Genomic DNA, 19,693 nt, shown 5'->3' on the forward strand with positions numbered 1-19,693 from the left:
AATATGAATATGTTCAAGCAAGTCTGGCATATTTCTTCTTTGATCTTTAATTAGGCTGATGACGCATGCATTGTGCATTATGCATATAGGATGGAGAGCAGGACTAGACAGGGAGGCAGGGATAAGTAGTGACAGCAGAGAGGGACAGTCGTCAGGGAGAATTCATCCTCCACAGAGAAACACCATTCACTCTCTAATCTGTTGCCTGCAGCTCGGCGGCTGCCACGGTAAAATGTAAGAGCCTGTCAAGTCGGAGGCAGCAGTTGGATCTTAATTGAGTGAGGCCTCCCAGTTGAGTCCACGCAGGGAGCTGGGGACCACCCGCCCAGATGTCTGTGTGGGAAAGCAGAGGGCTCATCTCATAAGTCGTAAAATGCCAATTGAGACTTGCATTTTACTCCTGACACATTTCCGAAGGCTGCAAGGCCAATAAGTGGTAACATTTTTAATATTTCACCCCCTTAACCAACTTAAATATAAATCACAGCCCTAAATTTCTGGATTTACAATCCCATCACCTCTGCTCCCTCAGCTAATGTCGTTTAAGGGTGCAGGAAACCAACAGCAGCACTCAGCTCAGCCCTCTGGGTGACTCTATCTCTAGTCACAGCACTGTAACCGCGACAAGCCACCAATCAATAACTGACTATATATCGCAGTTTTGCCTCCTACATTGATGGAGAAATTCCAGACAGGCTTAAGTCCAAGGTCTCTTCTCCTCAGACATCCACTGTTTCAGTGGTTGGTAGTCTTGTGAAACAGCAGCAGGCAGATTCCCTGCCCAGGGGACAGAGTGATTGTAATGCTTTTAGGGTTTAATGCTTTCAGTGTATTTATAGATCTCTGAGGGATGCAGAGTGCTCTCCCTCTCTCTCTCTCCCTCTCCTTACTTTTCTCTCTTGCCAACTCCCATCTTGGTGTCGTGTTCACAGCTTTTTATCAAATAGCACGATGAGAAAACTGAAACAGGTACCACCAGCTGCAGTCCAAACATGAGGGGCCTCCATGTGAAAGTTACAGATAATTCATTTTTAGGTGTCAGGCTACTTCAGTCTGTGGAGAATTGTATTCACTCACATGAGAAGGATGTTTTACTCTTTGTGTGACAGTATCAAGTGAAATAGTTGTGTGACGTTCTGCTGGTGGCTCCACTAAAACTTGTTGTTTTGTACTTGTTAGACACATTAGCAAGTGCTAGTTGGTTTTATAGGGCTTCAATGTTATGATTGTTGTTTTGATATTTCAGTATTTACGGAAAGATAAATAAATTAATATTTCAAAGATAATTCTGTCAAAAAAGTATACCTTTAAAACAACTGGGTCTAATTTGTAGTATTTTTCCTGCAGTAAACGGGAATATATCCAGTTTAGCCACAAAGGACTTTAATTGCAGAACAATTTACAACAAATTAAGGCATTAGTCCCTAGAAATCAAAAACCAATGGCTTCTTTTAAGACTCATCACCATACAGTGACATTCATCAATTATACAAAAAGTCCATCCCAGAAAAGCCCTAGTTGAGAGAAGCCTCATAAGACCATAATGCAATGTAGCCGCTAGACACTTTGTGCGTGAGGGGTGTAACTTAGGCTGCATGCACTGCAGGCACATGTGACCCAAATCTGCGATTTTGCTGATATGTTACTCAGATCTGTTTTTTCAATTCTGATATGGGCTGCATTTAACAAATAATGTGAACAGCCAAACAAGAAAAATCCAATCTGAGCAATAAATCAGAATTGAGCTTGCAGTGTGGTCATGGTTGGATGGTTGTTGGAGAAAAATGGGGAGGTTGTCTTTGTACATAGCTAGCTAGTTATTTAGCTACTTCAACAAAAAATACTGAGTATGGCAATAATAACAGTGACAGCTGTGGATGAGATTGCTGCAGTCGGCTCACAGGACACAATGTTAGACTAAATTAGGCTAATGAAGGGAAACAACATGGTAATTCAGTCTGGTTTTCAGTTGGTGTTTTTTTGTGTGTGTTTGCGCCCAGTTTCAGGAAAATAGGGCACTTATGTTTTATTTAATATGTGGAGTTGTGTTAATATCATAAGACTACTGCCATAATGCATAAACCATCACAGACTGGTTACATTTATAACCACCTTATTAAAGTATGTCAGGGTATATTTTTCCTCAAAATTTTAATTTTAATGATCAAATTCCATTGATAAATCATACATAGTCTGAGAAAATGTCAGGATCTGGTCTCAGCTCTATAATAAAACATCCTTTCCCCAGGGCGCCCTTCCTAAGGGATAAGTCTTTAGTGCTTTCTGTGATTGGCAATGCAACCTTGAACCATGTCAGTCAAGTGGGAAAAAAGTGGAATTAAAAGCCCCCGCTGCATCCAAAGTAAGGTGCAATTATAAAATACTTTCACACTTTCAGCCTGCGGTCTGATGAAGGTGATCCATCAAACTGAGACACGTCAAACGACCGTTTCATACTCCTTTCATAGTGGCTGAGGAAAAACGAGGCTGGCCTTGGCACCATTAAACTCCCTGCCTTTAGGTGTGTGTGTGTGTGTGTGTGTTGCTGCATGCTGGTGTATAATTTTGCTGAGAAAAGCAGCACTGGTGATAAACGGCATATGGGGTGGTGTGCTAGTGAGGCAGTTTGGGGGTATTGGGTGACATTAATCAAGTCTTGATGGTCCTTGTCAATCTCCTGTGTGACAAGCATGTCTTTTTGGGTATTATACTCATGGGATCTGTACTTGAACAAGTTCTGAGAGATGTGATGTAGGTAGGTTAAAAACTTTACGTCTATCATACAAGGTTGAAATTACTGGGCATAAACACTCTTATTTGCTGTGTTCTAAAATGCACTTGGGAACCAAAAATTGCTTCTGCTTGTGATAGAGACAGGTTTAATAAATGTAACAATTTGGATGCACAGAGCCCAGTGAAGGTAAAATAAGCATCCCTCCCTAAGTGTCCCTTGGCATGTCTTGTCTTAATGAGTCTCTGCCTCCTTTGGAGTAAGCAGAAAATTTCATAACAAATGCTGCTGGCGAATATTTATGTCTATTAGCGTGAGTGTGTGCGGTTGACTGGTCGGACAATTCCTCAATTTGCCTTATTTGTGCTATTATGTCTATCTATCTATCTATCTATCTATCTATCTATCTATCTATCTATCTATCTATCTATCTATCTATCTATCTATCTATCTATCTATCTATCTATCTATCTATCTATCTATATTATCTTTTTTGCCTGGCGGAAAGTATCAAAGTTGGACTCCAACTGTGTTTGGGGCCTTCAGTCAGGCTGGGTCCTTGGCTCGCCACCTGCTCCTCCAGTCAGAGAGGTAGAAAACGTCCTGGCCACGACCCAGATTCATTCTGGGTTGCTTGGTTGGAGGAATAAAAAATATCATGCTTTATAGCTCAAAGCAGTGCCCCTTTCCTGTTTTGTAAACTTTAATTTCACAGGTATGCTTATCTCCTTAGAGAGAATAAACCTGGCACAGATTTGCTCCAGCAGTAGATGAACGGCGGCTTGCTCAGTTTGTGTTTTTTATTATACAAATTGTGATTTAAAATTCATAATACTGTTTTAGAATTTAATCACTTAAAGCTACATGTTTGTTTCTGTAGCAGTATCACATATAGTGTAATTGTTTGGACATCTGAACTTAGAAACTTCAAAACCATGAAGCATGACTCATCAGCCCACAGGACTGTAGCATTTATGAACCTGGCTATGAGAAGCAAAACACCAACTGTTGTGTGTGTGCCCAGTTTCCTTTGGACTATGCACTCACTGCTGTTTTTGTGGTAGTCTGGAAATGTTTAATTTCTGTTCAGAGCGAAGTCACTCGTACTTTATTTGCATAAATATAGTGAATCTGCCTCTCTTCGGGAGTATGAGACACTCTCATACTGCAGACCTATTTTTAGCCACGCTAGTTGTGTGGCGCCTTAGTATGAGTTTTACGTGGGCGTGCCATGCTAGTTTAAACAACTATTGGATGAATTGCCATGAGATCAGGAGCTGAGCGGGGGGAAACCCAAGTAAACTCCCTCCTGGTTTACCCACCTCTTTGAAATGAGGCTGAGAGTTCCTCTATTTTCAGATCAACTGTATGAGTCAATGAGGGGAAACAAGGATGCCACCCATCTCTGGATTTTCCACTTCACCCTGCATGAAATTGCCAGTGGATGAATCCTACTGACTTTGGTGATCCCCAGACTCTTCCTTTAGCACCACCATGAGCCAATGTAATTTGTGTTTAGTGCTAATTAGCAAATGCTAGCATGCTAACATGCTAAAGTAAGCTATGGTCTACATGGTAAACATTACTTGCCAATCAGCATGTTGATATTAGCATTAAGCTCAAAGCACTGCTGTGCCTAAGCCTCACAGAGCTTCTAGTGTGGCTGTAGATTAGTCTTTTTCATTATGTCTTGTAAGATGGCTTTATTGTGCATTCAAATGTTCCCAGTACAGGTTAAAATTATGCATTACAGTAAATAGTGATAGTGAGAATTATGCCACTGTAACTGCTGTCCATTGTTTAATATTTTTACAGTAATGGAAATGCAACAAATCTTCCAAAATCTTCCCTCTCATATGTACTCTTGCTTTGTGGTTGACACTGTATCGTTTTCATAAAAGCCACTGTAACATTTATGCCTTTAAAGGCCATTATCCTTGGATTTCCCTTATTAGAGGGGAGAGGCTGAAAATAAAAAGATAGAAAAGTCCAAGAAGGATGTAACTACAAACTGGCTGATATTTTGTAAATTGTACCATCATTTTGCTCGTATCTTTTCTCAATTTTTTGGCTGTTCAGTATTTTACAGCTAAACCCAAAATAGCTTTAAGGATCCCCATCTGACACAGTTCACATTTCGAAGCAGTACCTGCAGTACCAGTCAGTCAATACCTCAAAAGAAAAACGCAAAAAAAGATAGAGCTGAGGTCTCCGAGGTGTAAAGCTCATATTCTTTCTTCCAAAAAGTGGAAACATGCATCATAACTACCAGGCCTGCTTGTCTTCACTGGTGCAACACTGGAGCAATGATTTACCGTGGTAAAACAGATATGCATATCTGTTTATTCTGACAACACCTTGCACTTTATTCAGACAATTATACCCTCTACAGCCCATCCTTACTGCCATTGCTTCCAAGTTTAGAGATTTGGGGCTGCTTGTCAGCTTTGAAAAACACCTGATATGTGCAGAAGTTCAGTGGGAAGCTTTAGCATGCAGAGCTTTCCCAATTCAGAAGACTAAACACATACAAATAAATCTTTAAAAAAATGACATTTAGTTAGACGAGACTACCACTGAAATAACAAATTCAAATATGTTTTACATTGGATTTGTTTTTCCCCTTTAAATGTAAAAGGAATTAACATTAAACCAAAGCACCTACACACTGACCTATAGGCTACATGGTTGGTTTTATCTGGTTTCACCTCAGAAAAGTGCTCCAAATAGGTAACACAAGGACACACACAAAAGCAGCATAAGTAGCTTATTTAAATGAATGATGTGACTACAAGGTTAGCAGTGGGGGTAGCCATCTTGGAATGATATCCCAAGTCGGGATAAGAGGAGGTTTTCCTGATTTTCCCGTCCTGCTGACACTGCGTGTATGCAACATTAGTATAGCTGGAGGCAGAGGTAGCCTCCAAGAGGAGGTTAGCTTAGCTTAGCATAAAGACAGGAAGCTAGGGGAAACAGCTTGCATTAAGGTTAAAAAATACACCTAACAGCACCAAGTTTGTTTCATCTGTATGCAAACAAATGAGATACATGTTAGTCACTGAGCTTTAGAGGTGCTCATAGGCCTAATTTTTAACTCTGAAGAGAGTAGGGCTGGATGAAATGGTAAAGACATCATATCGCAATTATTTTGACATATATTGTGATATGATTTGCGATTAGTGTGGGAATGATCACCTTTTGCATCACAAATTAAATTTTCACTGAAAAACCAAGCTGGGGTTGGTACCAGACAAACTTGTTTTGGAGAACAAAATTTGTAGATGAGGCCATTTCTGCAGAACTGCAGTACCTCATTAAAATCCTGTTTTATCAAACGTTTTACCTTTGTCCAAAAGTTGCATTTTAGCCATATTGTGATTTTGAAAATATTTGCGCTTAATTGTGCAGCCCCAGAAGAGAGCCAGACTAGATGTTTCTCCTGCTTCCAGTCTTTATGCTGCGCTGAGCGAATCACCTCCTGGCTCTACATGTAGCTTAACACACATCTAACTCTCAGCAAGAAAGTGAATAAGCATCTTTCCCAAAATATCAAACTAATGCTTCAACATGGGCTCTACTTTGAGTATCAGAAAAATAAAAAGACTTTATCTGTGGCTGTAACTGATTCATGAGTGTAAGTGCAGTCCTGCCGCTCTCCACAGCAGTCGTCCCAGAGGAGATATACTGTTTTTACTGTTAGCATGCAATATAATGCACTATTTATGAACATTCATGTCAAATTTATTGCAGCTTTATTTTAGTACAGGGATATGTGCATTCACATGAGTGTGCAGTATCCATACTGGTTCCTGTGTATGCGTGTCGCTGAGCATGTTTTTCGCTCCAGATGGTGCGTAAGCCCATGTAGCTCCCACAGTTATCAATGCAAGCTGGAATTATGCAGACACGCTTTAATTCTGCAAACAACCCCTAATTCTTAATTTAGATATTAATTAGTTTCCCTGTTACTTGGCAAAGCCCTGTGATTTCCCCTGACAGCAGGCATGTTTATAAGTGGGGCGTCTGCTGACGCTTTGCGCTGCAGAAAAGCATGTAGACGATGTAGGAGACTCAATAACATGATTGAAACAAGTTCATTAACGGAGACCTCAGCAGTGGGCCTGAGAAGAAGTGTAATCAACAGCAGGCAGTGAAAACACATAGAAACCATACTTTATTCAGCTTGTGATGTCTGTTTTGACTATTGACACCCTGGATAATATTTAAATTCTTTGATTGCAGTGATAGATGAAGAATCTGAAAAACACTGTAGTCTCTGTTTAGTCTTTTTCATTAGAAATGTAACAGCATTCTCTGACAGTAAACTGTAAGGCCATTGGTAGTCGCCATGAATCATCCAGATGTTGACAGTATTTAATTTGCAAATATTTGGAAGCTCCAGTACTAGATAGCTCATTACTCTAGAGGCATGTTGAAGCCAAAAACATTAAAAATATTAATGAACGTGGGAAGAGAACAATCAACACAATCACTGTTTAAATGTCTTCCCACCGACTATGATGTCAACCTCATGTTTACATAACATCCATCTTCCACCATCTTGTATATTTTCAGATCTGGATGATATAATTGGCTTTATTTATTCCTGTAGGGCTGCATCTAACAATTGTTCTTGATTAGTCTGCAGATTATTTTCTTAAATTTGGCCTGTAAAATTTCAGTAAACACTGACCTATTTCCAACAGCCTTCAGATATTCAGTTATTATGATAAACAACCTAATCTTTTTTTTTTTTAAAGAAATTATCTGATTACATTTGTGACAGATTCTTTTGTTGCCGTGTCCTAGGATTTTTCATTCTGATTCTGAAATCCTAAATACCAGAAAGAATAATTTTACTCCCACTTGCTTTTGGATTCAAGAAGCAAAACAGGATTGTGTTGGCTGAGTCATCCTGGTTGATCATCCCTCTCCATCCTGTTGTTCCACATTATTGCCTCTTCAGCTTCTCACTTTTGCCCCCATGCAACTACCACCTGTCATATTCTTGTTGTTGATAACAACCAATTCTTTTTTTATATCTCCACCTGTCTTTCTCTGCATGTTTTCCCCCAGTGCACTCCAATCGTTGGCCATGGATTTGTGCTGGACAAGTACAAGTGTCAGTGCCGGACAGGATTCTACCATCCAAGTCGAGTGGCGCTCAATGGCTTTAAAAGTAGGTTACAAATCCCTCTGTGATATAAAAATACATTTTGTAGCGAGCTGTCAGATCAAAACTTTGAATCTTTCAAAAACAAGCTTTGGGGATTTATGAAAAAATAAAAAAAACAACCTCTTTTTTCAGCTGACAGGCACACATTTTTTTAAAAATTCTTCTTATATCTTTGAATGGGTATCCTGGGGTTTGTGAGGTTATGTAACCTCAATCTTCAGTCAAAGGATTTTGACTGTATTGTGGAAATATCTACTATGGTTTTAGCTCTAGTGGTAGCCACAGGTGGTATCTGAATCAAACACCTGTTGGATTATAACGTGGTTGTGCAGACACAGAGACACACTGGCATGAACTTGAATAAAGGCTTAGTCACACTTTAATTGACTGTTCACTAAGCCCAACAACCCGTAAGTACTGCTGTCATGCCTGTGTTTGCATTCTCACATGGCATAATGGCAGATTTACCATCGTCATTTCTGAAACAACAACAACAACAACAACTTTGATTTCACCAAAGAAAGTAAACAAAAGCAGACTCCATTTCTAGCTAACAACCATGGATTTTATTGTCTGAAAAGACAAATGTTGGTAGCCGATCTGGTCAGTAGTAGCTTGCTATCATACTTATTTTAATGTTTACATTGGCCTGCGTATTATGGTACAAAAAAATGTATTAAAATGTTGTTTGTTCTAATATGTCCTTTAAGGATTGAATGCTTACTATTGAAAATACTTGTTCAAGCAACAAAGTGGTTCACGTATAGGCCTGTGCTTCAGTTTTACCAGAGAAAACGATGATGAGAAATAATCATTGACACTATGCAAGCTTGGCTGGTGTTAGGGTGTAATGTAAACCTCCCCAAACCAAATACAGAGCGGGACAAGGCTGCTAATGGATCTCTGATAAACTAGCATTCTAGATCCCACAGGGTGGATGTTCCAGTCCTCTTACATTAGAGCAGATAAACACACGGTTTGATTTACTCCTCACACTTTGCTTTCTTTTTTTTTTCATATTTACACTTATGTGTGTGAAGAAATCCCAAATTTACAGTTGCTAAGCTATGATTAGACAATTGCTATTCAGCAGAGGGGTTTAGCAAATGTTCAATTGAAATTTCTTGTCCTGCAGATCCTTGCTGTCATTCTCATATTTCCATTATTACGTATATTTAATGCAGGTGTGACAGATACAATTAATATGGGCTGAAAAGGATAATATCTGAATATATACACACAACTTTAACTCCCTCCTCGTGCTTTGGATGCCTGTATTCTGACACCTCGCCTGAAAGCGCTGCAGTGTCCTCCGGCAAAAAGCTTGGCCCTGATGAGCGAGATAATCAAGCAACTGCGGTGGTTTTCATCCCTGACTCCAACAATACATGACCCAAGGGGGATGATATGCTAAGCTGCAGCTTTATTGTAATGCAGCGCGATGAGGCCTCTAGTCAAACGACTCAGTCTGTGAAGAGCCTCATCTTCCAAACCCCACACAGAACCCGTCATTAAAAATCACTGCAGCTCAGATTGGGTCACAGTAGCTGGCGACCCTGATTTCCCCCCTGAAACCTGTCTGTTATTCCCCGAAAACAGACCAGACTGGAAACAGATTTTGTATTGTTCCCTAGCAACAGGCCAAAAGGACAGATATCAAAGGGGAGAAAGGCTGGAGAGAGAAAAACACAGCCTGCAATAACAAATGAATTATTTGGAAATGTGCAGTAGAACTTCATGAAACATGACATTTGATTTTAATGTCACAATCTTTTTGCTTGTGATCTTAGACATTTTGTCTTTAACAAGACAGAGAGATAGATCTGTGTCTTCTCGTGGAGGTTTGTGAGCATAAAAGACAATTTAGATAATAAACCAAAATGTGGTAAGGTAATCATGAAATAATGACATATTCACAGCCATTGTTTTTTGTCCTCTACCCCCTTACGTGCATGCATCTCACTGATAACATGTGCAGAAACCGATCTACAGACCGGCAACAATTGACTTATATAATATTTACTAATACTTACTTTTTTATCCAAAATCTTATACAGATGTTTTGTGGGTTAGGGTTCATTTAAAGACTTTTAAGTTTACAATTTCCTCTCACTGAAAATGTTTACTGTGTGTATTCAGACAAAGTGAGTTCTGCAGCTTCAAGCAGAGCAGGTAAAATTAAAGAGATTGTGAGGACAATCCCACAGCAACAGCTTTAAAGACTAGCAGTCACTGAAAAACACCTTCTTTGCAGTGAAAGATCACTTCAGATAGGTAATCTGATGGGTGACAGGTGCTGCTTGCATGTGACAACTGACCCCAAACCAAGAGGCAAAAAATCACTGTGAACATCTGGTCCCACTACATGTGTGAAACTGAGTCAAGGAAATGACAACTTAGGGGGGTTTCTTTCCTTCTATCCCCTCTCCATTCACTGGGACAATGATTTCACCCTCAAAAATCCAATCTAGGAACAGACTGTGGGCCCATATGTCTTAAGTAGACCAGTTTTACTCTTCTAATAATCACACATGGTGTAAACTAATGTGAATACATTATTTAGACATACGCAGATAGCACACTCTGAACAGCTATGAAAAACAACCACATTTATATTATATAATAACATAATAATAACAGTTTTATTTAGTTGTGCTGCACAGGATACAGCTTGACTGATGTTGGTACTTGCACTGTAACCTGGTACTGGCCTTTACACAGAAGGGGGTATGGCTCCAACTTAGCCGATAGAAGTTAAGCAAGGCCCCTGGGCCTGATGTCACCCCAACAAGGGTGCTGAAGACCTGCGTCCTGGAACTCTTATCAATTCTTCACTCACTCTTCTTGGAATCATGCGACATTATCTCAATACCTACCCTCTGGAAAACTGCTACCATAATCCCCGTACACAAAAAACCCGGCTCTCAGACCTCAACCACTACCACCCCGTCGCCCTCGCATCCACAATAATGAAGCTCAGTTGTTGATGCTATGACTGCCTGCTACACCTCCTCCAGCACCTGGATTCCCCCGGCACCTTCGTCAAGATCCTCTTTGTGGAAAGCTCTGCTTTTAACACGACTCAAAGGCATCTGATGGTCTGGAAGCTACACCCCTTCAACACTCCCCCTGTCTAAAACATCTCATGCACAATTTCTCGAGTGAAAGACTGCAGGTTGTGTGGGTGGGCACAACCACATCACCTGCAGTCACCACCGAGAGACCCGGGGTTGTGTGTTGAACCCTTTCCTGTACACATTGTACACCAATGACTGCACCAGTCCGTCACCTATCATTACTTACCTCAAATACTGACGACACAGCCCTTCTCACCCTATTCACAGATAAACACTCTGCTCTGCACTCACAGCACGGTTACACACTTCACCAAGTGGTGCGAGGATAACCATCTTCACCTCAATGTCAGCAAAACAAAGGAACTAATAATTGGTTCTTTTCTCACTTCAGCATCCCATTCTCATCAATAACCAAACTTGACAGTTTTAAATACCTTGGAGTGACACAGAACAATAGACTCAATAGGCAATGCAAAAACAAAGTCTGAAGACTCAAGCACCCCATCACCTCCTATTGTTGTACCAGAGCATTATTCAGCCCTCCATATATTGTACGGTCCATCCTGCTTCTTTAACATGTTACCTGTTACTAATCAGGCCAAACTCACAAGTATAACCAACACCGCAGCCAGGATAATTGGTCTCCCTACACCCAACCTTGCAGAGCTAAACAGTAAGGCCATTGACAATCAATGTCTTGTTTTTGTGACATAAACAGATACAGATACAGTAGCTTTGTGTCACATCCCTAATAGATGGTTGTCAAAATCTTCATCCAAATTCACATTAACATTCCACACTCACATTGTGGATGTTAGTGAATGTATGGAAACCAGAGAAGATAAATAGCAAAAGGCAGTCAGAAGGGGGAACAGAAGTAATTTTGTTATACATTTCTAAATCCTTAAACACAGTGAGACTAACTGGAAAAAAACATTACTGCTTTACGTGATTTCTCACATCAGTGACTGCACGACCACTTGATAAATTCATCAGCATAAATAAATTTGGCAGTCAGTTCCCAAACTTAACTTGTTTAACCGTTATTTCAGTACTTTCAGCACATTCTCTTGTCATCATGCTGAAGAACTGTACAAGTTTAGCACAGTGTTTGCATACTGTATGAGCTCTGGGACTTACAGAGGAATTACATGCTTATCAAGTATCATTTTCAAGAAGAGCTGCACAGTGTCTGTGTGGTGAAAATAGAGGATTTAAACTAAATATTGACTCCAAATCCTGCAACAGCAGACGCATCACAGAATTAAGAAATTTTATTTTTGGCATTGCCTGTCGTCTCTTTACATGTAATTGATTAAATTCAGGTTCCAAAGGCGCTTAACAGAACATGTCCAGTCATGCTAATGTGAACTCTAAAACGACACAGTAAAAGTAATATAGGGACAGATTTGATAAACCACATCCAATTGTGACATACTGGTATAACAACAATTATGCAGACGTAATGATGCAGGGAGCAGTGTCACAATATTTTATCCTCCTCTCCTTCATTATTCCCTCGTCTGCCTAATTAAAGGCTGTATTCTTGTAATTATCACCCCCAAGGCTTTGTGATTTATTGGATTGATGATTTCTACTCCTTCAAATTGATTAACTTAGCATTTAATAAGATGTCAGTGTGTGACAGCTAAACGCTAATTAATTATATTGAAAATCCTTTAAAACGCTGCAGTAGATCAGACCTGTGTCCGAGTTGTGATTAGATACGAAATCTTCAAAAGGCTGTTTTTCATCTGTTAGAAGCATACAGATACTTTAGTTCTGCAGGAACACACAGCATGTGAGTATACCCAACACTGAAAACTAAAGTGGTCTCATGTCCTCAGGTAAGGAGCAGGGCTCTAACAGAGACGAGACCTCTGATGTGTCCAGTAAGTGCCTGCCATGCCGCGAGGGCTGCCCCTACTGCCGGGACGACACACCTTGCCTGGTGCAGGAGGATGGTATTCTGCGGCTTGCTGTGGCCTCCTTCCAGGGTCTGTGCATGGTGCTGGACCTGGCCAGCATGGTGGTGGTCTACCACTTCAGGAGGAACAAGGTGAGGATGGACTCACAAGGTCACTGTGGAGGAGTGTTGGGTCTTGAACTACACCAATTTTACACATCAGGACTTTAAGGTTTACTAATCTAATGAGCTTGTGAAAGTAGTAACATAAAATCCTCTGTGGCTCTGGAGGGAGTCAAGTGTAGTGATGTGATTTTAGCTTGGAGACTACAACTGTGCAACAAAAAGTCTGCGTTTGAACCTGAAGGCAGGTAAACTACCAGGTTAAGAGGGTCTGAAGGTACAGTCACATCACATGGATAGTTCTAAATGTGCATTTCCTGTTTTGGTGCGATCTCCCAGCTGGCTCAGACGGACTCAGTCATTATTCACTCCCTTTATTACAATATCACATTACAAGAGTACAAACTGCAGGACTGATTACACAGACTAACATCACATCCGTTTTTGGGGGACTGAGCACTGGGCAATTTAATTTAAACAAATGTGTCCCTTATCCTAACAAGGGTCCAGTATTGAAAGGTTCTTGGAGCTTTACTCATAGTCAGGAAAACTTTTGCTTGGATTTTTTGGCAATTTTTTAAAATGTGTCATTCATGAGTGCCTACATTTTAACAATGCTAAACCCCCACAGTGCTCCTTTAATTACTTTTTACTGCCCCCCTTCGTGCCCCCATGTTTGAAAAAATGCTGCAAATGTGCTCTCATGGGTGCCCCTGCGGTAGATAAAACATGATAAAGTGCCCTCTAAGGTGCCCTTCCTGTGGACAAAATGTGGTTAAGGGACCCTGAATAAGCTGTTTCAGCATTGACAGCTTTCTATGTACTGGTGCCCTTTTTATGTTTTTAGCTCCTGCTCCTCAAACAGCCTGAGACTGCCACTGGAAGAAGGTGATGGATCATAGGTGAAAGTTGAGATTCATTTTACAGTAGTAGAAGTACCAAGACAGACCCTCCAACATATTATTCCAGACTTTATTAGAGATGAAAGGCAAACAATCCCTCTCTGGCTCACACAGTAAATGGTAGTAAATTGGACACTTCTATTCTATTTTGCTCATGTTTTGCTCTCTAACTAAAGGGATGGATTTAACACTGTCACTGGATTTCAGTAACTTTAATTAACAGTTCTGATAAACAAATGTTAATTTTCTGTTATCTGTGTATGATGTGTATAATTTCATACCATTTTACAGGGACACCTTCTTTAATTTAAGCCAAATGAAAGACTATCCATCTATGCTTTGTTGTTTTTTTCACAATGTACATTGGCAAGATTTTTTTCATTGGCATAATTAGCATCCACCACAAATGTACCTGAGCCCTTAATTTGAATCCACACAGATTAACAGCGAAGTTGTTGCATAATATCCACTCAGCTAATAGAATAAAGGGAAATAAATATGAGATCCTCACGGTGTAGGATAATTACAGCCAGTCCTCAGGCATAGTTGAGTTGAATCTCTTCCTGTGTGCTATTTATAGACATTTGTGTTGTAACTTCAAAATCTCCTACGTTCCTTCAATTCACAAGAAATGTCCCTGGAGCCCTTTGAAGTTACATGAAAAAAACAGAAGAAATATTCAAGGAGGTAATGTGGGTAATTAAATCCAACCCAGAAAACTGTTGTCGTCACTCAAATTCTTGTTTCAGGGGAAGGCAAAAACTAAAAAGAATTTATATTCAACTCATCTCTGTGTTTGTTTGCTTTGAAATAGGCAATTATTTATTATTTACATTTGCCTGCAATGGCATACAAGCTGTGTTTGAGACTTACAGCAACAGGATTTGAAGAGTAAATCGTAGCCCTCATCCTGTGGCATGTGTTATATTAAAACAGCATGATGCATGAAGAAAGACTTATGACTAATAACTTAAGAGAGGCCATCATTTTTCAATCTCCCTCAACACACCAACCCATAAATACATCACCTTCTCACTGTGATTGATTGACTGATGTGTTTTTCTCCTTTTTCATTATCAGAGCATCCGTACATCTGGTCTCATTCTGCTGGAAACCATCTTGTTTGGGGCTTTACTGCTCTACTTCCCAGTAAGTCTGCGTTCTGATCTTTAATGGCACCCACAATTTGCTATGGCACCACACACTCCTTGAGCAGCTACTTTGTCAGAATTACAACAGATGCCATGACAACCGCAATCTGATGTAATAGGTTTCATTGGAGCTGATTACAAAGATGTTGATTACCTTGCTGAAGAGTTGGAGGTGTGCAGCTCTTCATCATATTCAACAGCTCACTTCGGCTGCTCATAACTGATCTACTGTAAAAAAAAAAAATTTAAAAAGCCTTAAAAAGACGTCTATTTTGAATACATATTCTTTAAGGAATGATGCCTGTTAAACACAGTGACGAATACATTACATTTCCTGTGGCAGCTTCACAATTAAAGCCACCCCATGTTTCACCAGTTTAGTGTTTAAAGCTGTGTCAGGTAACATTTTTTTTTCTTAAAAGTCACATTTGCTGAAACTGTCACTATATTCCAGACAGAAGTACACGAAAAGAAAGAAATCCTCCTCCTTCTAGTGTTCCTAACCGCATTAAAGAATACATCTTTGAGACATCTTCATGTTACGGGAGGGGCCAGGGCCTTGGTGAGGCTCACGTCTTGGAAAGGGAGGTTTGATTTAATGAAAATGTGAAGAACTCTTCTAACTTTAAAATGAAAGTGTAGATTTTGATTTAACACATTCTCCTGAGAAAATCTAAATCTTACCAAGGAAATGAAGCCATTACTTCTTGTTTAAAAGGGCTTGCTGTTCCTTGTGTTCATAATAGAATACATTACTATGTAAATAAAGCGGTAAACCCGCCTTCCTACTTCTTTAGTTGCAGCTACTTGAAGTTATTGTACTGTACTTCTGATCACTGTCTGGACAAAACCAGAGAGTTGGACATCACAGTGTGACTTATTGTGCGTGTGCCTTTCTCTTGTCTGTATGTGTGAGCAGGTCCATGTGGGTGGGTGCCAGCGTGCATTGTATATGTGTGTATTTACACTTGTGCACACAGCCCACAGTGCACCTGGAGAGCTGCGTCAGAAGCCCATCTTTAGCAGGGAAACAGATGGAAGAAACCTGAGTTCCATGTAACAGGGAGATCTGGTGTAACCGGGGAATTCACTCCCTTCAAATACTTGCACAGACTGCCAACAGTGAGCCACTGCTCTCCTCAAACACAAAGCCTGATGGCTGGATGTTAGCCATTTTTAAGAAGAAAAAAAAAAAACGCCTCAAAATCTGTTGAGAAATAAGAGCTTCAAAGCGCTCGGCTGAGTCTTGGGATAAAGGTTTTGTTCTTATTCTGAAGTTACTGGAGTGTTACTATAAGAAAGATATTTGCATTAGCATAGAAAGCCTGGTAGTTTTGTTGCAGCGCTGCAGGTGTTGTAGCTTTGCCCTTATGTGACCACATTTTGCATATATTTCTGCTGTGATGCTCAAAATGGATTTGATTTTGCATCCACCCTCTCCAACATTCACCCCAAGGATAACTCAAGTACCAATAATAGCTCCCCAAAAATATCCTGCCACTCTCTTATGTTCACGCACATTTGGATTCACTCAAGGGTCTCCCTCCCCCCTTTGCTCTGCTGTTTTTCCATCTTTTTTCCTGTATTTCTTAGCACCTTGCCTGCCCGTCTCTACCATTTCCCTGTCCTCCTTTTCCCTCATGTTTTCCTTTCATTACCCCTCTGCATGTTCTCTCTCCGTGTCACCTTTGTGTCTTCCTCTCCCACAGTCTAAACGTTTGTTGCCGCTGCTGTTTCTTTGTTGCTGCCACCACAAGCCTCCTCAGCTGAGCTTGGCGCAGCTGCTCTGCTCTGGTGCTCAATGCATTTTTAAACAGTCCATCAAGTTCTAGCACAACTTGTTTTAAAAATACATCTGCTGATTAATTGATGGAGGAGGCATGGGAGGTTGGATGCAAACCAAGAGGGCCACCTTCTCTTCTGGGCGATATAAAAATGTGGCTTTTTATTGTGCAGTCTCCTGAGATTTTGTAGTCCACATGGGTAGCACTGCAGAAAGGGTGTGTCACTGTTTGTGTCTGCCTATCTGTGTGTATGTATGTGTTTGAGTGTGTATAGGCATGATGGAGGATGGATTATGAGTGTAAGTGTCTTTAATGCTTCATATTTTCCCGTGATTGTGTGCATGTGCATTTGTGCATAGATTTGCATTTATGTGTGTGGGTGTAAGAAACAGTGTGGCCTAGTTTTACCTCTTATTTGTGGAGGTGATTTATTGTTTTGGTCCAAAGAGCTGGAAGGCTGGATGTTTGCTCAGTAGGCAAAGAGATGAAGGTACCAGGTGGGATGCCAATCCTAAACACAGGTTAGCATGAAAGTGAGACATGGAGAGACATGGAGAGACATGGAGAGACATGGAGAGGCAGGAGGGCAAGAGGAAGAGAAGACATTGAAAGAGACAGAGCATGCAAGAGAAAGTGCCTGGTGAATTGTTGCACTCTCAAGCGTTGGCAACATTTTGTCTTTCTATCAGTTGGTCTCTCTCTCTGTTCTTTTTTTCTCTGTGTATTTGTCTGCTCCATTATTTGATTTACCAGTTGCAGTTGCCTGGTTCAAGCACTATGTTGCTTCACAGGAGCAGAGAGGAAGAACATCACAAAAGTGTAAATCAGACTTAATGTTCAATGATCAAATCAGTTGTCATTTGTATTGCTAAGATTGCTTTAAAGACAACGCTTAATCAATTTTGATTTATTAGTGGATCAAATGACTACATGTAATGTATAGAGGCCACAGACCGACAGACGCACTCGCAGAGAAAAACAAAGTTAGCGACTCGCCGGTGAACACATTAGAGCATTTAGCATTTAAAGAGCCAGATTCCTGTTTCCCTCAGGTGAAGACCAAAACAGAGCTAAAAGGAGTTATAAGGACCTATATTCATCAGGTGGCCAGAAACAAAAAGACTACATTTGCTTCATGTCTGCTTGATGTGTAAATAAGCTAAACTAAGCTAAGCTAAGGTAGATAATTAGTTGATGTTGTGTATACAATTTCTGCTACTCCCAAAGGGCCACAAAATCAATGAATGTGGGTTTAAAAGAATAGCACAACATTTTAGGAAATATACTTATTCAGAGTGAGATGAGAAGATTGATGCCAATCTCATGTCTGTGCCTTTGGTACGGAGCTGGAGCCACAATCTGGTTAGCCTAGCTTAGCATAAATACTGGAAACATGGGAAAACATTTATCCTGCCACCCAATACCTCTATAATTGACTAACACTTTGTATCTTGTGTATTTAATCTGTACAATCAATGACATGTAAACACGCTAATTTGTGGTTTTAGGGGGAGTTACGCACTGGAACTTTTTCTTCTATCAATCAGCTGAGTAGCTCTGGCCAAAGTGCTGGTTGCCAGATACAGTTGGTATTGTTGGCATGACAGTACTGAACATGGCAACCTCACAAGCCACTCCAGAACCAGCACACAGTCACTGAGCCCAGTTGATGTTAGACAAGAAATGTAGCCTTACTCCCCATAAAACCACAAAAGTGTTGTTTTTCTATTATACGAACAAATTAAACAATCTACATACATATTGAGCCAGTTCACTGTTTCCTGCTGATTATGAATCTTTGTGCTGAGCTAATTCTTTCCCGAATCATACTTAATGCACAGAAATTAAACTCATAGCAATCTTCTCATCTAACTCTGTGAAAGAGACATATTTCCCAAAATATTTATCTGTTCCTTCAACAAAACAAAAGTAATTTCTCAGTAAAGCACGTGACTGGTATTGAAGTCATAAGTCATTGTAAGGCCGTCTTCCAGAAAATCACTGTAATTTCTTTGTCAGAAATATGGAGGGATTCATTTTTGGTAGCAATTTCTTTTCAAAGTGGATTTATAAATGAAACCCTTTCTTTTAATACATACCTGTCTGTCTTCCATGTGCCAACTATTTTATCAGATCCAGAGCTGCAACAGTGACTCACAGTCAGTAGGGTAACATTAAAAAGGAACAGCTGTAATTCCAGTGCTTGGGGATAAAATGGACTTGGCTCCCCGCTCTTTTATGACGAGCATACCAATGACAGACTTTGGCACTGCGAGGTTTTGATGAGGATTGGGGATGGAAGGAAACTGTTGCTGCTGCGCTCCGTGCTTTGACTGTGTGTCAAATTCTTAATCAGGAGGTGAGAGAAATGTCTGTATATACCAAAGCTGAGCTAAGAGTAAACAGACTGAAGGCCGAAAATAGGGATTTTGTGACAGTTTAATTGCACACTGTGACACATTTTGGTACAATGGGTGAAACTGATCTTGCCAGTTTTAAGACCGAATTAGATTATACAACAAACATGGCAAACTTGTGGTGATAAAAAGATGTAAATTAGTTCACTGCTCAAGTTGCTGCGATATTACTTCAGCACATGTTCTATAAAATAAATAGCTGTAGTGAGCTTTATATGTGTCATTTCATCATTCTGTCTTTGTTCCATACCCTTGACTCGGCTGGAGGTAACACAGACTGTACACTATTATTCACATTCCCAGTTAGACATTAGTTTCCCTTCTCTTTCAACACATCTCACAGCCAGAGTGTTACAGCATCAGGGTTGGCTGGTTGTTTAGTTAGTTTGCCACAGATGTTCTGCTTCTTTTCAGAGGAAAAGAGGT

General features: G+C 40.2%; 1 protein-coding gene across 1 annotated transcript in view; it reads left to right on the plus strand.

The window, feature by feature from the left end:
• The window catches only part of LOC127362743 (probable G-protein coupled receptor 158), a 60,368-nt gene that overhangs the window by 15,983 nt on the left and 24,692 nt on the right, over nt 1-19,693 (plus strand). Inside the window, exons 4-6 of the mRNA XM_051398841.1 lie at nt 7,808-7,910; nt 12,832-13,043; nt 14,996-15,064. Of these exons, the coding sequence (XP_051254801.1) occupies nt 7,808-7,910; nt 12,832-13,043; nt 14,996-15,064 (384 nt within the window). The remainder of the gene's footprint in view (nt 1-7,807; nt 7,911-12,831; nt 13,044-14,995; nt 15,065-19,693) is intronic.

This window comes from Dicentrarchus labrax, unplaced genomic scaffold, assembly GCF_905237075.1.
Source record: "Dicentrarchus labrax unplaced genomic scaffold, dlabrax2021, whole genome shotgun sequence".
Lineage (NCBI taxonomy): Eukaryota > Metazoa > Chordata > Actinopteri > Moronidae > Dicentrarchus > Dicentrarchus labrax.